At 41.7% G+C, this 19177-nt stretch overlaps 1 protein-coding gene across 1 annotated transcript in view; it reads left to right on the plus strand.

Annotated features, from left to right (window-relative positions):
* Window positions 1-3169: 3169 nt before the first annotated feature.
* LOC128702547 (uncharacterized) overlaps window positions 3170-19177 on the plus strand; it is a 120240-nt gene continuing 104232 nt past the window's right edge. Inside the window, exons 1-2 of the mRNA XM_070105413.1 lie at window positions 3170-3299; window positions 5974-6116. Coding sequence (XP_069961514.1) covers window positions 5981-6116 — 136 coding nt within the window. The 5' untranslated portion in view covers window positions 3170-3299; window positions 5974-5980. The remainder of the gene's footprint in view (window positions 3300-5973; window positions 6117-19177) is intronic.

A 19177-nucleotide genomic window follows, 5' to 3' on the forward strand; every position in this document is an offset into this window, starting at 1 on the left:
CCCCGAATTAAGCCTGAATGCCTTCCACATATCCCCCCCCCAGGCGCTGTATAATCCTCCGGGTTTAGCGCTTCCCCCTTGATTATAATAATAATCTGGTCATAAGAAGAGAAGAAGAAAAGAGCAGCATGTGTGTAGAGAACCTGGGATAATCCAAAAAACTCAGACTGTGACTCATTTTCTCGATTTTTTAATCCGGTGTGCGCTCGTTTTCGTCGACTATCTCGGAAGTCAATTATTCATAAATCACAATAATTACAACTGTGTTAAATTCTAATTAGCAATGTGTTATGAACAGCGCACAAACAGCTTCTCACAGTGCCAGTACCCGGCTAGGGCTTGATATATATGATTTTTGGTCAATATTTTTTTCTCAGTTGTTTGTTGGGCTATCTCATTAAAACTTGGGCAATGTATAATGGCAAGATACTTCTTAATGTACACCAAAAATGAAAGAAATCGGACCATAAATAACACAGTTTGTAGGAGTCTGGAACGGAATAATCGTATTTACATACAATACAGTGAGGAAATTAGGTTCAGGTCACGACCCACTCGGGTCACAGCGCAGCGCTGTATAGCCCTTGTGGCTTAGTGCTTCTTTTTGATTATAATCGGGTCACAACCAAATCGGGTCACGACCAAATCGGGTCACGACGAAATCGGGTCACGACCAAATCGGGTCACGACCAAATCGGGTCACGACCAAATCGGGTCACTAGAGTCGACTAGAGTTTTGGAACGGATTGTCTACACTGTTACAACACTGTCCATACTGTCACAACACTGTCCACACTGTCAGCACTGTCCATACTGTCACAACACTGTCCACACTGTCAACACTGTCCATACTGTCACAGCGCTGTCATACATATTGTCACAATGTTTATACTGTCACATCACTGTCTACGCTGTCACGACAATCTCTATACTGTCACAAAACTGTCCATACTGTCACAGTACTGTATATACTGTCACAACACTGTCTACACTGTCACAACACTGTCTACACTGTCACAATGTCTTTACTGTCAAAACACTGTCTATACTGTCACAATGTCTATACTGTCAACACTATACTGTCACAACACTGTCTATACTGTCACAATGTCTATACTGTCAACATTATACTGTCACAACACTGTCTATACTGTCACAATGTCTATACTGTCAACATTATACTGTCACAACACTGTCTATACTGTCACAACACTGTCTATACTGTCACAACACTGTCTATACTGTCACAGCACTGTCTACACAAATGAATCATTAATAAACCATGTATAAAACTTCAACCATGCATAAACCACCCCTAAACCACATATAAACCACTTCTGTATCACGAATAAAACACCTAAACCACGAATAAACCATACCTAAACCTCTAAAAAACCTAAATCACATAAATAATACCTTAAACCACAAATAAACCGTAGTTAAACCTCAAAAAACACCTAAACCACCTATAAATCATACCTTAAACCACAAACCACCGCTAAACCAAGAAAACACACCTAAACCAAGAATAAATCACACCTAAACCAAGAATAAATCACACCTAAACCATTAATAAACCACACCTAAACCAAGAATAAACCACACCTAAAACAAGAATAAACCACACCTAAAACAAGAATAAACCACACCTAAACCAAGAATAAACCACACCTAAACCAAGAATAAAACACACCTAAACCAAGAATAAACCACACTTAAAACAAGAATAAACCACACCTAAACCAAGAATAAACCACACCTAACGGAGATAAAACACCTCAATTATTGGGAGCGCTTGAGGTTCCTAAACCTGTATTCCCTGGAACGCAGGAGGGAGAGATACATGATTATATACACCTGGAAAATCCTAGAGGGACTAGTACCGAACTTGCACACGAAAATCACTCACTACGAAAGCAAAAGACTTGGCAGACGATGCACCATCCCCCCAATGAAAAGCAGGGGTGTCACTAGCACGTTAAGAGACCATACAATAAGTGTCAGGGGCCCGAGACTGTTCAACTGCCTCCCAGCACACATAAAGGGGATTACCAACAGACCCCTGGCAGTCTTCAAGCTGGCACTGGACAAGCACCTAAAGTCAGTTCCGGATCAGCCGGGCTGTGGCTCGTACGTTGGTTTGTGTGCAGCCAGCAGCAACAGCCTGGTTGATCAGGCTCTGATCAACCAGGAGGCCTGGTCTCAGACCGGGCCGCGGGGGCGTTGACCCCCGGAACTCTCTCCAGGTAAACTCCAGGTAAACCAAGAATAAAACACACCTAAACCAAGAATAAACCACACCTAAACCAAGAATAAACCACACCTAAACCAAGAATAAATCACACCTAAACCAAGAATAAACCACCGCTAAACCAAGAATAAACCACACCTAAACCAAGAATAAACCACACCTAAACCAAGAATAAACCACCGCTAAACCAAGAATAAATCACACCTAAACCAAGAATAAACCACACCAAAATACTTGCAGTATAATACACGAGTCTGTTGTTATTATATACACGGTTTATGGCACCGTATTTACACCCCATTTTTACTATTTTTGTTAATAAAGGGTTTTTATTTTATCGTGTTTTAACGTTGTTTGCGGAAATATAACTATTTTAGTAGGGTAACTATTTTAAAAATATATATTTTAGAAGGGTAACTATTTTAAAAATATATATTTATAGAAGGGTAACTATTTTAAAAATATATATTTTAGAAGGGTAACTATTTTAAAAATATATATTTATAGAAGGGTAACTATTTTAAAAATATATATTTATAGAAGGGTAACTATTTTAAAAATATATATTTATAGAAGGGTAACTATTTTAAAAATATATATTTATAGAAGGGTAACTATTTTAAAAATATATATTTATAGAAGGGTAACTATTTTAAAAATACGTATATATTTTTAGAATGGTAACTATTTTAAACGAAATTGTATTAGAGGGCAACTGTTCTTGGTAATAAATTCGCTATTTTGAGAATTTCTGGAAATTAAACAGCGCAGAACTGGTATTAAATTTATTTGTTTATGTGCTGGAGGAGTTAGGATTTTTTTTTGGCGGGACGCGTGTGTCAATTGTGACGTCACTGAGGGTGACTTGACGTCACTGCGCAGCGTTACCAGAGACCAGCTGGTCAGTGCTGGCCCAGAGGTCGTGGGAGGGGGAGTGTAGTCAGAGGTTCTCCAGACTAGATTCCTCTGTATGGTGTTGGTGGGCTTGGGTCACAGCTCCTGGATCCGGGTTTCAGTTTATTAGTCCAAGGGTGATTTCTACCCTCCAGTAAGTAGTAAATAATATAATCTTAACGATCCTATCAAGAATGAGGGACTGACCCCCTACTATCATGACTGTGGGACTGTGTCCCTACTGTCATGACTGTGGGACTGACCCCCTACTATCATGACTGTGGGACTGTGTCCCTACTATCATGACTGTGGGACTGTGTCCCTACTATCATGACTGTGGGACTGTGTCCCTACTATCATGACTGTGGGACTGTGTCCCTACTATCATGACTGTGGGACTGTGTCCCTACTATCATGACTGTGGGACTGTGTCCCTACTATCATGACTGTGGGACTGTGTCCCTACTATCATGACTGTGGGACTGTGTCCCTACTATCATGACTGTGGGACTGTGTCCCTACTATCATGACTGTGGGACTGTGTCCCTACTATCATGACTGTGGGACTGTGTCCCTACTATCATGACTGTGGGACTGACCCCCTACTATCATGACTGTGGGACTGTGTCCCTACTATCATGACTGTGGGACTGACCCCCTACTATCATGACTGTGGGACTGTGTCCCTACTGTCATGACTGTGGGACTGTGTCCCTACTATCATGACTGTGGGACTGACCACCTACTATCATGACTGTGGGACTGTGTCCCTACTATCATGACTGTGGGACTGACCCCCTACTATCATGACTGTGGGACTGTGTCCCTACTATCATGACTGTGGGACTGTGTCCCTACTATCATGACTGTGGGACTGACCCCCTACTATCATGACTGTGGGACTGTGTCCCTACTATCATGACTGTGGGACTGACCCCCTACTATCATGACTGTGAGACTGACCCCCTACTATCATGACTGTGGGACTGACCCCCTACTATCATGACTGTGGGACTGACCACCTACTATCATGACTGTGGGACTGACCCCCTACTATCATGACTGTGGGACTGTGTCCCTACTATCATGACTGTGGGACTGACCACCTACTATCATGACTGTGGGACTGACCACCTACTATCATGACTGTGGGACTGACCACCTACTATCATGACTGTGGGACTGACCACCTACTATCATGACTGTGGGACTGACCACCTACTATCATGACTGTGGGACTGACCACCTACTATCAAGACTGTGGGACTGACCCCCTACTATCATGACTGTGGGACTGACCACCTACTATCATGACTGTGGGACTGACCACCTACTATCAAGACTGTGGGACTGACCCCCCTACTATCATGACTGTGGGACTGACCACCTACTATCATGACTGTGGGACTGACCACCTACTATCATGACTGTGGGACTGACCACCTACTATCATGACTGTGGGACTGACCACCTACTATCATGACTGTGGGACTGACCACCTACTATCATGACTGTGGGACTGACCACCTACTATCATGACTGTGGGACTGACCACCTACTATCATGACTGTGGGACTGACCACCTACTATCATGACTGTGGGACTGACCACCTACTATCATGACTGTGGGACTGACCACCTACTATCATGACTGTGGGACTGACCACCTACTATCATGACTGTGGGACTGACCACCTACTATCATGACTGTGGGACTGACCACCTACTATCATGACTGTGGGACTGACCACCTACTATCATGACTGTGGGACTGACCACCTACTATCATGACTGTGGGACTGACCACCTACTATCATGACTGTGGGACTGACCACCTACTATCATGACTGTGGGACTGACCCCCTACTATCATGACTGTGGGACTGACCACCTATCATGACTGTGGGACTGACCACCTACTATCATGACTGTGGGACTGACCACCTACTATCATGACTGTGGGACTGACCACCTACTATCATGACTGTGGGACTGACCACCTACTATCATGACTGTGGGACTGACCACCTACTATCATGACTGTGGGACTGACCACCTACTATCATGACTGTGGGACTGACCACCTACTATCATGACTGTGGGACTGACCACCTACTATCATGACTGTGGGACTGACCACCTACTATCATGACTGTGGGACTGACCACCTACTATTATGACTGTGGGACTGACCACCTACTATCATGACTGTGGGACTGACCACCTACTATCATGACTGTGGGACTGACCACCTACTATCATGACTGTGGGACTGACCCCCTACTATCATGACTGTGGGACTGACCCCCTACTATCATGACTGTGGGACTGACCACCTACTATCATGACTGTGGGACTGACCCCCTACTATCATGACTGTGGGACTGACCACCTACTATCATGACTGTGGGACTGACCACCTACTATCATGACTGACTGACCATCTACTATGAAGACTGAGGGACTGACCACCTTCAGTCTCACTCAGACCATCGACTAGTCACACTAACACAGGAAGGTGAGGGGAACAGTACATAGGACAGAGGGATGTAGAAAGTAGTGTGTACAAGCACTGCAGGAGAGCTACTGGCCACAGTAGCCAGGGGTCAGGAGCTGTGACTCGACCCCTACAACCACAACTAGGTGAGTACAATAGGTCAGTACTGGCTCCCTTACCTTCCTGTGTCAGCGTGACTTGTTAATGGCGTAAGTCGTACCCAAACGCCGTTATAACCTGATGTGCACATCTTAACCTAGGTGCACCTATGTGTCTATTGATCAAAACTCATAAACACAGGTGTTTTGACATGTGTGTTTGTTTCTTACAGGTGTGTAATGGTTGGGGTGAAGGGAGTGTTGGTGTGGTGGCATGGCCTAGGTGTAGGCCTAGGTGTCTGTTACACTCTCCTGTGTGTGACACCTCTGTGCACTTCAGCACAGGGGTTGCCACCTCTCACAGCTAACTGCTTAGGTGAGTTGAATCTAGTTATAACTACTAATTCTAGCATTTATTTTAAGTTATTATAGGTTATTCACTTATCACATATTTACCTGTACAGGGAGCACCTAGGCTTTTCCCCTGAGTCATTATGGTGGCACCATAGGCATGAGTGCACCTGATGAAGGTTCCTGCAACAGGCGAAAGGCCTCTTGTATTTAAATTCCTTTCTTTTGCTGTTGTATATTTGTCACAAATTGCGTCTATAAAACAATGGTCATTAGAGTTATCTTTCTGTTTTGTGTGTGGTGCAGAATAGGTAAAACTTGCGATTTTAACTTAAAAATAGCAACGCACTTCTTGCCGAATAAGCCAAGCTTACAGGTTCGTCTCAGATACAACCTAGTGTAGTGTTTTGTTGAAAACTTAGACACATGTGCAACATCTGGATATCTTTATTGTAGACGTTTCGCCCTCCAGTGGGTTTATCAGTACAGATTCCAGGACATAATTTGAAGACAGTAGAACTATATACAAAAGATGAGGTAATCAGTCCCTCAACCTTGGAGTTGGTGTCAAGAGTACCGTGGTCTTGGAGGTTCTGGAACAAAGGCAAACCAACGAACGAATAAGTGCAGGTAAGAACCCAATGGGATGAGCGAAGAAGACGAGGCAGACGAAGAATAGCGCTGGAGATGAGTGTTCTTAGTTGTAGAAATTGAGCCAGGGCTTAACCCAGCAGCTGAGGCGATCGTGGGACAGATATTGAGAACAGACATAGCAGGGACTCCGGTGGGGTGAGCGGGGAGGACGGGACAGGCAAAGATTAGCGCTCGAGACGAGTGTAAATTGAGCCAGGGCTTAACCCAGCAGCTAATGCGAACTTGGGTCAGAGGTACCTTTCAGAGAATCCAAAGGTTATTTGTACATAGGGTTGGGAGCAGGATCATACAAGGAGTAGAAAAGGTTGTGCTGGTTTGTGGGTCTGCGAATGTCGTCGTCAAGGAGAGAGGTCCAGTAGTCATGTCGTGTCTCAAGTTTGTCTGTCTGTCTGTCTGTGCGTCTTCCAGTACAGATTCAGCGCAGGGATGTCTAACTGGGCATGGAGAGACTCGCTTGTGGCGAAGTCCTCCCATCTGACATCAAGCACCCAGCGCAGCGCCTTGTTCTGGACACGCTGCAGTTTAAGTAAGTTTTAGCTGCAAGAGAGAGGGCTAGAGGAGAGTAAGTTATCAGAGGAAGTATTAGGGATTTGTAGAGGTGTAGTTAAGTAAGTAAGTAAGTAAGTTTATTCAGGTATACACAAATACAGTTACATAGAATTATCATACATAGCAGCATATGTGTAGAGAACCTGGGATAACCCAAAAAAGTCAGACAGAGTGACTTATTTCCATTGGTACGTTGAGAGGCGTGTTTCAGCTTGTAGAGGCCCGCAAGGGCCTTACTAACTATTGCATGTCTTGAGTGAATGTGTCCGTGTAAACGAAGAAGGTAGTCAAGATTAACGCCAAGGACAGTGACAGATTGTGTGATGGGGATGTAAGTGCGGGTGTCAGCTGTTCTGAGCTCGACAGGTAATGGAGGATCACGTTTCCTGTAGTTAAAATTTGTAATGCTGGATTTAGCTGCATTGGTTTTGATCCTCCATTTTGTTCCCAGATGGCTATCCTGTCGACCTCATTTTGTGTTTTGTGTGTGAGTGCATCTATATTGGCATGAGTGATAAGTTGTGTAATGTCGTCTGCATAGGCTAGTGTGATGGAGTTGTGGTATACAGGTGTTGGAATGTCGTTAGTGTATGAAATGTAGAGGGTAGGGGAGAGGACAGATCCCTGGGGTACTCCAGCATTTAGTGTGAAGTAGTCAGAGTAACAGCCTTGGAATTTGATTCTCATGGTACGGCCGTCTAGGAAGTTGCAGAGGAGTTTACGAGTAGTGAGAGGCAGGTTAAAGTTAGTGCAGAGTTTGTACTTGACCCCTTGGTGCCAGACAGTGTCAAAACCTTTTTCAAACGTCTTTTGCAACCAAGGCTGTCCTGTTTCTTTGTTTTGTGTTTATGTGGATGTAGTTGAGAATGATGTTAATGGCATCCTGTGTGGATCTGTGTGTTCTGAAGCCAAACTGGCCATCAGAAAGTAGAGAATTGTGTTCCAGGTATCTGCGGAGGCGATGGTTAATGAGTTTTTCAAAGAGTTTTCCTAAAGTTTCGAGGAGGCTGATAGGGCGATAGTTTCTAGGGTCAGAGTGGTCTTTATTGGGTTTAGGAAGGAGGATATCAGTAGCAGCTTTGAAGAGGGAAGGGAAGTATCCAGAGGTAAGGGAGGCATTGAGGAGGTTTGTGTAGGCAGTAATGATAGAGTCAGGAAGGTGTTTCAGGATAATATGGTTTAGGCCAGAGGCGCCAGGAGCCTTGGCAGGAAGGTGTCTGAGGAGAGTTTTAATGTCTGTGTTGGTGAAAGGATTGTCGAGTTCTTGGGAGGAGGTAAGAGAGTCTAGATGTATGTGGCTGTCTGGTGTTGTTTCTTGTGTGTGTGTGTGTGCAGTGTTCCAGTGTTCTATGTTCTGAATGTGTTGAATAACGTTAGGGCGAGGTGGGTGAGGGTGGAAGATGTTCTCCCAGATGTGTTTGAAGATGTGTAATGTTGAGGTACAGTTCCTGGACCCACAGGATGGCTATGGTAACTTAAAGATAATCTGAAAAATAATATTAGAAATTCCTCCATAAAATAAAAATTATCTTTAATTCTCATAATTTGCTTTTAATAATAATAATAATAATAATAATAATAATAATAATATACAAATAAAAATAACTCGTATAGAGAGGCTAAAGTGAGAGATGGAAGGTGCTCTCTCTCTCTCTCTCTCTCTCTCTATCTATCTATCTATCTATCTATCTATCTAACAGGTTTGAGAAGAGTCACGACTCATTTACGGTCGTTGGTGTTCAACGGAACACCTCAATAAGGGCAGCCTTGAACACCTCAATAAGGACAGCCTTGAACACCTCAATAAGGGCAGCCTTGAACACCTCAATAAGGGCAGCCTTGAACACCTCAATAAGGGCAGCCTTGAACACCTCAATAAGGGCAGCCTTGAACACCTCAATAAGGGCAGCCTTGAACACCTCAATAAGGGCAGCCTTGAACACCTCAATAAGGGCAGCCTTGAACACCTCAATAAGGACAGCCTTGAACACCTCAATAAGGACAGCCTTGAACACCTCAATAAGGACAGCCTTGAACACCTCAATAAGGGCAGCCTTGAACACCTCAATAAGGACAGCCTTGAACACCTCAGTAAGGACAGCCTTGAACACCTCAATAAGGGCAGCCTTGAACACCTCAATAAGGGCTGACTTCCCTATGACGTTTTCTGTCACGCTTTTTGTGACTGTTGTAACGGGAGTCATAATCTGTGTGACGGTCCTGTCTGTTGTAACGGGAGTCATAATCTGTTTGACGGTCCTGTCTGTTGTAATGGGAGTCATAATCTGTTTGACGGTCCTGTCTGTTGTAACGGGAGTCATAATCTGTTTGACGGTCCTGTCTGTTGTAACGGGAGTCATAATCTGTTTGACGTTCCTGTCTGTTGTAACGGGAGTTATAATCTGTTTGACGTTCCTGTCTGTTGTAACGGGAGTTATAATCTGTTTGACGTTCCTGTCTGTTGTAACGGGAGTTATAATCTGTTTGACGGTCCTGTCTGTTGTAACGAGAGTCATAATCTGTTTGACGGTCCTGTCTGTTGTAACGGGAGTTATAATCTGTTTGACGGTCCTGTCTGTTGTAACGGGAGTCATAGTCTCTATGACAGGGGCTAACAGTCCGTGATTCAGTCCGTGGTTGAGGACGTGGTTCATGGTATGGTTCCTGGGGTGGTTGAGGACGTGGTTCATGGTATGGTTCCTGGGGTGGTTCAGGACGTGGTTCATGGTATGGTTCCTGGGGTGGTTCAGGACGTGGTTCATGGTATGGTTCCTGGACTGGTTGAGGACGTGGTTCATGGTATGGTTCCTGGGGTGGTTCAGGACGTGGTTCATGGTATGGTTCCTGGGGTGGTTCAGGACGTGGTTCATGGTATGGTTCCTGGGGTGGTTCAGGGCGCCACTCATAAACAACGTCCTGCAGCTCCCTGGAACTGCAACTCTCCACACTTCCTCTCAGCGCTGGTGTTTCCTCTGTGTTAATTCTGGCAGCTTCTCGTGGTTCATGACGTGGTTCATGACGTGGTTCATGACGTGGTTCAGCTCCTCGTTGTTTTTTCTTGCGTCGACGCTTTTGTTTCCAGTCTACGTAGGTTTCGTCCAGCTTCTGGAAGGAAGAAAACTGGAAAACAACTTCTTGTTTGTCACAGAGACGCCGCTTTTTCCAGTCCTTTTCCAAGTCCAAAGTATCCACCAGACTGCGCTTCTGGGTCAGCCTGAGGACATCTTCTGGTTCCTGGACGTCCCTTCCAGGTCTGCCGTTCTTCTCTTCCTTCTCGGCCACCTCCTCTTCCTCCTTTATCATGTTATCCTGTGACTGACTTCCAGTACAGTCGAACTCTGGGTCACAGTCGAAGTGGAAGGTCCAGTCTCCTGTCTGGAAGGCCAACTCAGCCAACTCTAAGTCGGACATTTTGGACTTAACGTCCAGAGATTCTGACCAGAGGTACTAGGAGCACATTATTGTTATATATCTTTGTCTAAAGTCTTGAGTCTTAGCACAAGTTTTCAATTTAATTTTATCGAGACTTAAGATGTGGTGTATTATATTAGTGGTGTATTATAGCAGTGGTGTGTTATAGCAGTGGTGTGTTATAGCAGTGGTGTGTTATAGCAGTGGTGTGTTATAGCAGTGGTGTATTATATTAGTGGTGTATTATAGCAGTGGTGTGTTATAGCAGTGGTGTATTATATTAGTGGTGTATTATAGCAGTGGTGTGTTATAGCAGTGGTGTATTATATTAGTGGTGTATTATAGCAGTGGTGTATTATATTAGTGGTGTATTATAGCAGTGGTGTGTTATAGCAGTGGTGTATTATATTAGTGGTGTATTATAGCAGTGGTGTGTTATAGCAGTGGTGTATTATATTAGTGGTGTATTATAGCAGTGGTGTGTTATAGCAGTGGTGTATTATATTAGTGGTGTATTATAGCAGTGGTGTATTATATTAGTGGTGTATTATAGCAGTGGTGTGTTATAGCAGTGGTGTATTATATTAGTGGTGTATTATAGCAGTGGTGTGTTATAGCAGTGGTGTATTATATTAGTGGTGTATTATAGCAGTGGTGTGTTATAGCAGTGGTGTATTATATTAGGGGTGTATTATAGCAGTGGTGTATTATATTAGTGGTGTATTATAGCAGTGGTGATAACAGTAGCTACAGTAGTGGTACCAACAGTAGTGGTGATAACAGTAGTGGTGATAACAGTAGTGACAGTAGTGGTGATAACAGTAGTGACAATAGTGGTGATAACAGTAGTGACAATAGTGGTGATAACAGTAGTGACAGTAGTGGTGATAACAGTAGTGACAATAGTGGTGATAATAGTGACAATAGTGGTGATAACAGTAGTGACAATAGTGGTGATAATAGTGACAATAGTGGTGATAACAGTAGTGACAATAGTGGTGATAACAGTAGTGACAGTAGTGGTGATAATAGTAGTGACAATAGTGGTGATAATAGTGACAGTAGTGGTGATAATAGTAGTGACAGTAGTGGTGATAATTGTAGTGACAGTAGTGGTGATAATTGTAGTGACAGTAGTGGTGATAATAGTAGTGACAGTAGTGGTGATAATAGTAGTGACAGTAGTGGTGATAATAATAGTGACAGTAGTGGTGATAATAGTAGTGACAGTAGTGGTGATAATAGTAGTGACAGTAGTGGTATCAACAGTAGTGGTGATAATAGTAGTAACAGTAGTGGTATCAACAGTAGTGGTGATAATAGTAGTGACAGTAGTGGTGATAATAGTAGTGACAGTAGTGGTGATAATAGTAGTGAGAGAAGTGGTGATAATAGTAGTGACAGTAGTGGTGATTAATAGTGACAGTAGTTGTGATAATAGTGACAGTAGTGGTGATAATAGTTGTGACAGTAGTGGTGATAATAGTAGTGACAGTAGTGGTGATAATAGTAGTGACAGTAGTGGTGATAATAGTGACAGTAGTGGTGATAATAGTTGTGACAGTAGTGGTGATAATAGTAGTGACAGTAGTGGTGATAATAGTAGTGACAGTAGTGGTGATAATAGTTGTGACAGTAGTGGTGATAATAGTAGTGACAGTAGTGGTGATAATAGTAGTGACAGTAGTGGTGATAATAGTAGTGACAGTAGTGGTGATAATAGTTGTGACAGTAGTGGTGATAATAGTGACAGTAGTGGTGATAATAGTGACAGTAGTGGTGATAATAGTAGTGACAGTAGTGGTGATAATAGTGACAGTAGTGGTGATAATAGTGACAGTAGTGGTGATAATAGTAGTGACAGTAGCGGTGATAATAGTAGTGACAGTAGTGGTGATAATAGTAGTGACAGTAGTGGTGATAATAGTAGTGACAGTAGTGGTGATAATATTAGTGACAGTAGTGGTGATAATAGTAGTGACAGTAGTGGTGATAATAGTAGTGACAGTAGTGGTGATAATAGTAGTGACAGTAGTGGTGATAATAGTGACAGTAGTGGTGATAATAGTAGTGACAGTAGTGGTGATAATAGTAGTGACAGTAGTGGTGATAATAGTGACAGTAGTGGTGATAATAGTTGTGACAGTAGTGGTGATAATAGTAGTGACAGTAGTGGTGATAATAGTGACAGTAGTGGTGATAATAGTAGTGACAGTAGTGGTGATAATAGTAGTGACAGTAGTGGTGATAATAGTAGTGACAGTAGTGGTGATAATAGTGACAGTAGTGGTGATAATAGTAGTGACAGTAGCGGTGATAATAGTAGTGACAGTAGTGGTGATAATAGTAGTGACAGTAGTGGTGATAATAGTAGTGACAGTAGTGGTGATAATAGTAGTGACAGTAGTGGTGATAATAGTAGTGACAGTAGTGGTGATAATAGTAGTGACAGTAGTGGTGATAATAGTAGTGACAGTAGTGGTGATAATAGTAGTGACAGTAGTGGTGATAATAGTTGTGACAATAGTGGTGATAATAGTAGTGACAGTAGTGGTGATAGTAGTGACAGTAGTGGTGATAATAGTAGTGACAGTAGTGGTGATAATAGTAGTGACAGTAGTGGTGATAATAGTAGTGACAGTAGTGGTGATAATAGTAGTGACAGTAGTGGTGATAATAGTTGTGACAGTAGTGGTGATAATAGTGACAGTAGTGGTGATAATAGTAGTGACAGTAGTGGTGATAATAGTGACAGTAGTGGTGATAATAGTAGTGACAGTAGTGGTGATAATAGTAGTGACAGTAGTGGTGATAATAGTAGTGACAGTAGTGGTGATAATAGTAGTGACAGTAGTGGTGATAATAGTTGTGACAGTAGTGGTGATAATAGTGACAGTAGTGGTGATAGTAGTGACAGTAGTGGTGATAATAGTGACAGTAGTGGTGATAATAGTGACAGTAGTGGTGATAATAGTGACAGTAGTTGTGATAATAGTAGTGACAGTAGTGGTGATAGTGACAGTAGTGGTGATAATAGTAGTGACAGTAGTGGTGATAATAGTTGTGACAGTAGTGGTGATAGTGACAGTAGTGGTGATAATAGTGACAGTAGTGGTGATAATAGTGACAGTAGTGGTGATAATAGTTGTGACAATAGTGGTGATAATAGTAATGACAGTAGTGGTGATAATAGTGGTGACAGTAGTGGTGATAATAGTAGTAACAGTAGTGGTGATAATAGTAGTAACAGTAGTGGTGATAATAGTTGTGACAGTAGTGGTGATAATAGTTGTGACAGTAGTGGTGATAATAGTAGTGACAGTAGTGGTGATAATAGTGACAGTAGTGGTGATAATAGTTGTGACAGTAGTGGTGATAATAGTAGTGACAGTAGTGGTGATAATAGTAGTGACAGTAGTGGTGATAATAGTAGTGACAGTAGTGGTGATAATAGTAGTAACAGTAGTGGTGATAATAGTTGTGACAGTAGTGGTGATAATAGTAGTGACAGTAGTGGTGATAATAGTTGTGACAGTAGTGGTGATAGTGACAGTAGTGGTGATAATAGTGACAGTAGTGGTGATAATAGTAGTGACAGTAGTGGTGATAATAGTTGTGACAGTAGTGGTGATAATAGTAGTGACAGTAGTGGTGATAATAGTTGTGACAGTAGTGGTGATAGTGACAGTAGTGGTGATAATAGTGACAGTAGTGGTGATAATAGTGACAGTAGTGGTGATAATAGTAGTGACAGTAGTGGTGATAATAGTAGTGACAGTAGTGGTGATAATAGTAGTGACAGTAGTGGTGATAATAGTGACAGTAGTGGTGATAATAGTAGTGACAGTAGTGGTGATAATAGTTGTGACAGTAGTGGTGATAATAGTAGTGACAGTAGTGGTGATAATAGTAGTGACAGTAGTGGTGATAATAGTAGTAACAGTAGTGGTGATAATAGTTGTGACAGTAGTGGTGATAATAGTAGTGACAGTAGTGGTGATAATAGTTGACAGTAGTGGTGACAACAGTAGTGGTGATAATAGTGACAGTAGTGGTGATAATAGTGACAGTAGTGGTGATAATAGTGGTGACAACAGTAGTGATGATAATAGTGATAACAGTAGTGATAATAGTAGTAACAGTAGTGGTGATAATAGTTGTGACAGTAGTGGTGATAATAGTTGTGACAGTAGTGGTGATAATAGTAGTGACAGTAGTGGTGATAATAGTGACAGTAGTGGTGATAATAGTAGTGACAGTAGTGGTGATAATAGTTGTGACAGTAGTGGTGATAATAGTAGTGACAGTAGTGGTGATAATAGTAGTGACAGTAGTGGTGATAATAGTTGTGACAGTAGTGGTGATAATAGTAGTGACAGTAGTGGTGATAATAGTAGTGACAGTAGTGGTGATAATAGTAGTGACAGTAGTGGGGATAATAGTAGTGACAGTAGTGGTGATAATAGTAGTGACAGTAGTGGTGATAATAGTAGTGACAGTAGTGGTGATAATAGTAGTGACAGTAGTGGTGATAATAGTTGTGACAATAGTGGTGATAATAGTAGTGACAGTAGTGGTGATAATAGTAGTGACAGTAGTGGTGATAATAGTAGTGACAGTAGTGGTGATAATAGTAGTAACAGTAGTGGTATCAACAGTAGTGGTGATAATAGTAGTGACAGTAGTGGTGATAATAGTAGTGACAGTAGTGGTGATAATAGTAGTAACAGTAGTGGTATCAACAGTAGTGGTGATAATAGTAGTGACAGTAGTGGTGATAATAGTAGTGACAGTAGTGGTGATAGTGACAGTAGTGGTGATAATAGTGACAGTAGTGGTGATAATAGTAGTGACAGTAGTGGTGATAATAGTTGTGACAGTAGTGGTGATAATAGTAGTGACAGTAGTGGTGATAATAGTAGTGACAGTAGTGGTGATAATAGTGACAGTAGTGGGGATAATAGTAGTGACAGTAGTGGTGATAATAGTAGTGACAGTAGTGGTGATAATAGTAACAGTAGTGGTGATAATAGTTGTGACAGTAGTGGTGATAGTGACAGTAGTGGTGATAATAGTGACAGTAGTGGTGATAATAGTAGTGACAGTGGTGATAATAGTTGTGACAGTAGTGGTGATAATAGTAGTGACAGTAGTGGTGATAATAGTAGTGACAGTAGTGGTGATAATAGTAGTGACAGTAGTGGGGATAATAGTAGTGACAGTAGTGGTGATAATAGTAGTGACAGTAGTGGTGATAATAGTAGTAACAGTAGTGGTGATAATAGTTGTGACAGTAGTGGTGATAGTGACAGTAGTGGTGATAGCAGTAGTGACAGTAGTGGTGATAACAGTAGCTACAGTAGTGGTGATAGCAGTAGTGACAGTAGTGGTGATAACAGTAGCTACAGTAGTGGTACCAACAGTAGTGGTGATAATATTAGCGACAGTAGTGGTGATAATGACAGTAGTGGTGATAATAGTGACAGTAGTGGTGATAATAGTTGTGACGGTAGTGGTGATAATAGTAGTGACAGTAGTGGTGATAATAGTAGTGACAGTAGTGGTGATAATAGTAGTGACAGTAGTGGTGATAATAGTAGTAACAGTAGTGGTATCAACAGTAGTGGTGATAATAGTAGTGACAGTAGTGGTGATAATAGTAGTAACAGTAGTGGTATCAACAGTAGTGGTGATAATAGTAGTGACAGTAGTGGTGATAATAGTAGTGACAGTAGTGGTGATAATAGTGACAGTAGTGGCGATAATAGTAGTGACAGTAGTGGTGATAATAGTGACAGTAGTGGTGATAATAGTGACAGTAGTGGTGATAATAGTGACAGTAGTGGTGATAATAGTGACAGTAGTGGTGATAATAGTAGTGACAGTAGCGGTGATAATAGTAGTGACAGTAGTGGTGATAATAGTAGTGACAGTAGTGGTGATAATAGTAGTGACAGTAGTGGTGATAATAGTAGTGACAGTAGTGGTGATAATAGTGACAGTAGTGGTGATAATAGTAGTGACAGTAGTGGCGATAATAGTAGTGACAGTAGTGGCGATAATAGTGACAGTAGTGGTGATAATAGTAGTGACAGTAGTGGTGATAATAGTAGTGACAGTAGTGGCGATAATAGTGACAGTAGTGGCGATAATAGTGACAGTAGTGGTGATAATAGTAGTGACAGTAGTGGTGATAATAGTAGTGACAGTAGTGGTGATAATAGTAGTGACAGTAGTGGTGATAATAGTGACAGTAGTGGTGATAATAGTAGTGACAGTAGTGGTGATAATAGTAGTGACAGTAGTGGCGATAATAGTAGTGACAGTAGTGGCGATAATAGTAGTGACAGTAGTGGTGATAATAGTAGTGACAGTAGTGGTGATAATAGTGACAGTAGTGGTGATAATAGTAGTGACAGTAGTGGTGATAATAGTAGTGACAGTAGTGGCGATAATAGTAGTGACAGTAGTGGTGATAATAGTGACAGTAGTGGTGATAATAGTGACAGTAGTGGTGATAATAGTAGTGACAGTAGTGGCGATAATAGTAGTGACAGTAGTGGTGATAATAGTGACAGTAGTGGTGATAATAGTAGTGACAGTAGTGGTGATAATAGTGACAGTAGTGGTGATAATAGTGACAGTAGTGGTGATAATAGTAGTGACAGTAGTGGTGATAATAGTAGTGACAGTAGTGGTGATAATAGTGACAGTAGTGGTGATAACAGTAGTGACAGTAGTGGTGATAATAGTGACAGTAGCGGTGATAATAGTAATGACAGTAGTGGTGATAATAGTAGTGACAGTAGTGGTGATAATAGTGACAGTAGCGGTGATAATAGTAGTGACAGTAGTGGTGATAATAGTAGTGACAGTAGTGGTGATAATAGTAGTGACAGTAGTGGTGATAATAGTGACAGTAGTGGTGATAACAGTAGTGGTGATAATAGTGACAGTAGCGGTGATAATAGTAGTGACAGTAGTGGTGATAATAGTAGTGACAGTAGTGGTGATAATAGTGACAGTAGCGGTGATAATAGTAGTGACAGTAGTGGTGATAATAGTAGTGACAGTAGTGGTGATAATAGTAGTGACAGTAGTGGTGATAATAGTAGTGACAGTAGTGGTGATAATAGTAGTGACAGTAGTGGTGATAATAGTTGTGACAGTAGTGGTGATAATAGTAGTGACAGTAGTGGTGATAATAGTAGTGACAGTAGTGGTGATAATAGTAGTGACAGTAGTGGTGATAATAGTAACAGTGGTGATAATAGTGACAGTAGTGGTGATAATAGTAGTGACAGTAGTGGTGATAATAGTAGTGACAGTAGTGGTGATAATAGTGACAGTAGTGGTGATAATAGTGACAGTAGTGGTGATAATAGTAACAGTAGTGGTGATAATAGTAGTGACAGTAGTGGTGATAATAGTAGTGACAGTAGTGGTGATAATAGTGACAGTAGTGGTGATAATGACAGTAGTGGTGATAATAGTGACAGTAGTGGTGATAATAGTAGTGACAGTAGTGGTGATAATAGTAGTGGAGAAGTGGTGATAATAGTAGTGACAGTAGTGGCATCAACAGTAGTGGTGATAATAGCAGTGACAGTAGTGGTGATAATAGTAGTGACAGCAGTGGTGTCAAGAGTAGTGGTGATAATAGTAGTGACAGTAGTGGTGATAATAGTAGTGACAGCAGTGGTATGAACAGTAGTGGTGATATTAGTAGTAACAGTAGTGGTGATAATAGTAGTGACAGTAGTGGTGATAATAGTGACAGTAGTGGTGATAATAGTGACAGTAGTGGCGATAATAGTGACAGTAGTGGTGATAATAGTGACAGTAGTGGTGATAATAGTAGTGACAGTAGTGGTGATAATAGTAGTGACAGTAGTGGTGATAATAGTGACAGTAGTGGCGATAATAGTGACAGTAGTGGTGATAATAGTGACAGTAGTGGTGATAATAGTGACAGTAGTGGTGATAATAGTGACAGTAGTGGTGATAATAGTGACAGTAGTGGCGATAATAGTGACAGTAGTGGTGATAATAGTGACAGTAGTGGTGATAATAGTAGTGACAGTAGTGGTGATAATAGTGACAGTAGTGGCGATAATAGTGACAGTAGTGGTGATAATAGTGACAGTAGTGGTGATAATAGTGACAGTAGTGGCGATAATAGTGACAGTAGTGGTGATAATAGTGACAGTAGTGGTGATAATAGTGACAGTAGTGGTGATAATAGTGACAGTAGTGGCGATAATAGTGACAGTAGTGGTGATAATAGTAGTGACAGTAGTGGTGATAATAGTAGTGACAGTAGTGGTACCAACAGTAGTGGTGATAATATTAGCGACAGTAGTGGTGATAATAGTGACAGTAGTGGCGATAATAGTGACAGTAGTGGTGATAATAGTAGTGACAGTAGTGGTGATAATAGTAGTGACAGTAGAGGTATCAACAGTAGTGGTG

Source organism: Cherax quadricarinatus, chromosome 98 (assembly GCF_038502225.1).
Source record: "Cherax quadricarinatus isolate ZL_2023a chromosome 98, ASM3850222v1, whole genome shotgun sequence".
Taxonomy (NCBI): domain Eukaryota; kingdom Metazoa; phylum Arthropoda; class Malacostraca; order Decapoda; family Parastacidae; genus Cherax; species Cherax quadricarinatus.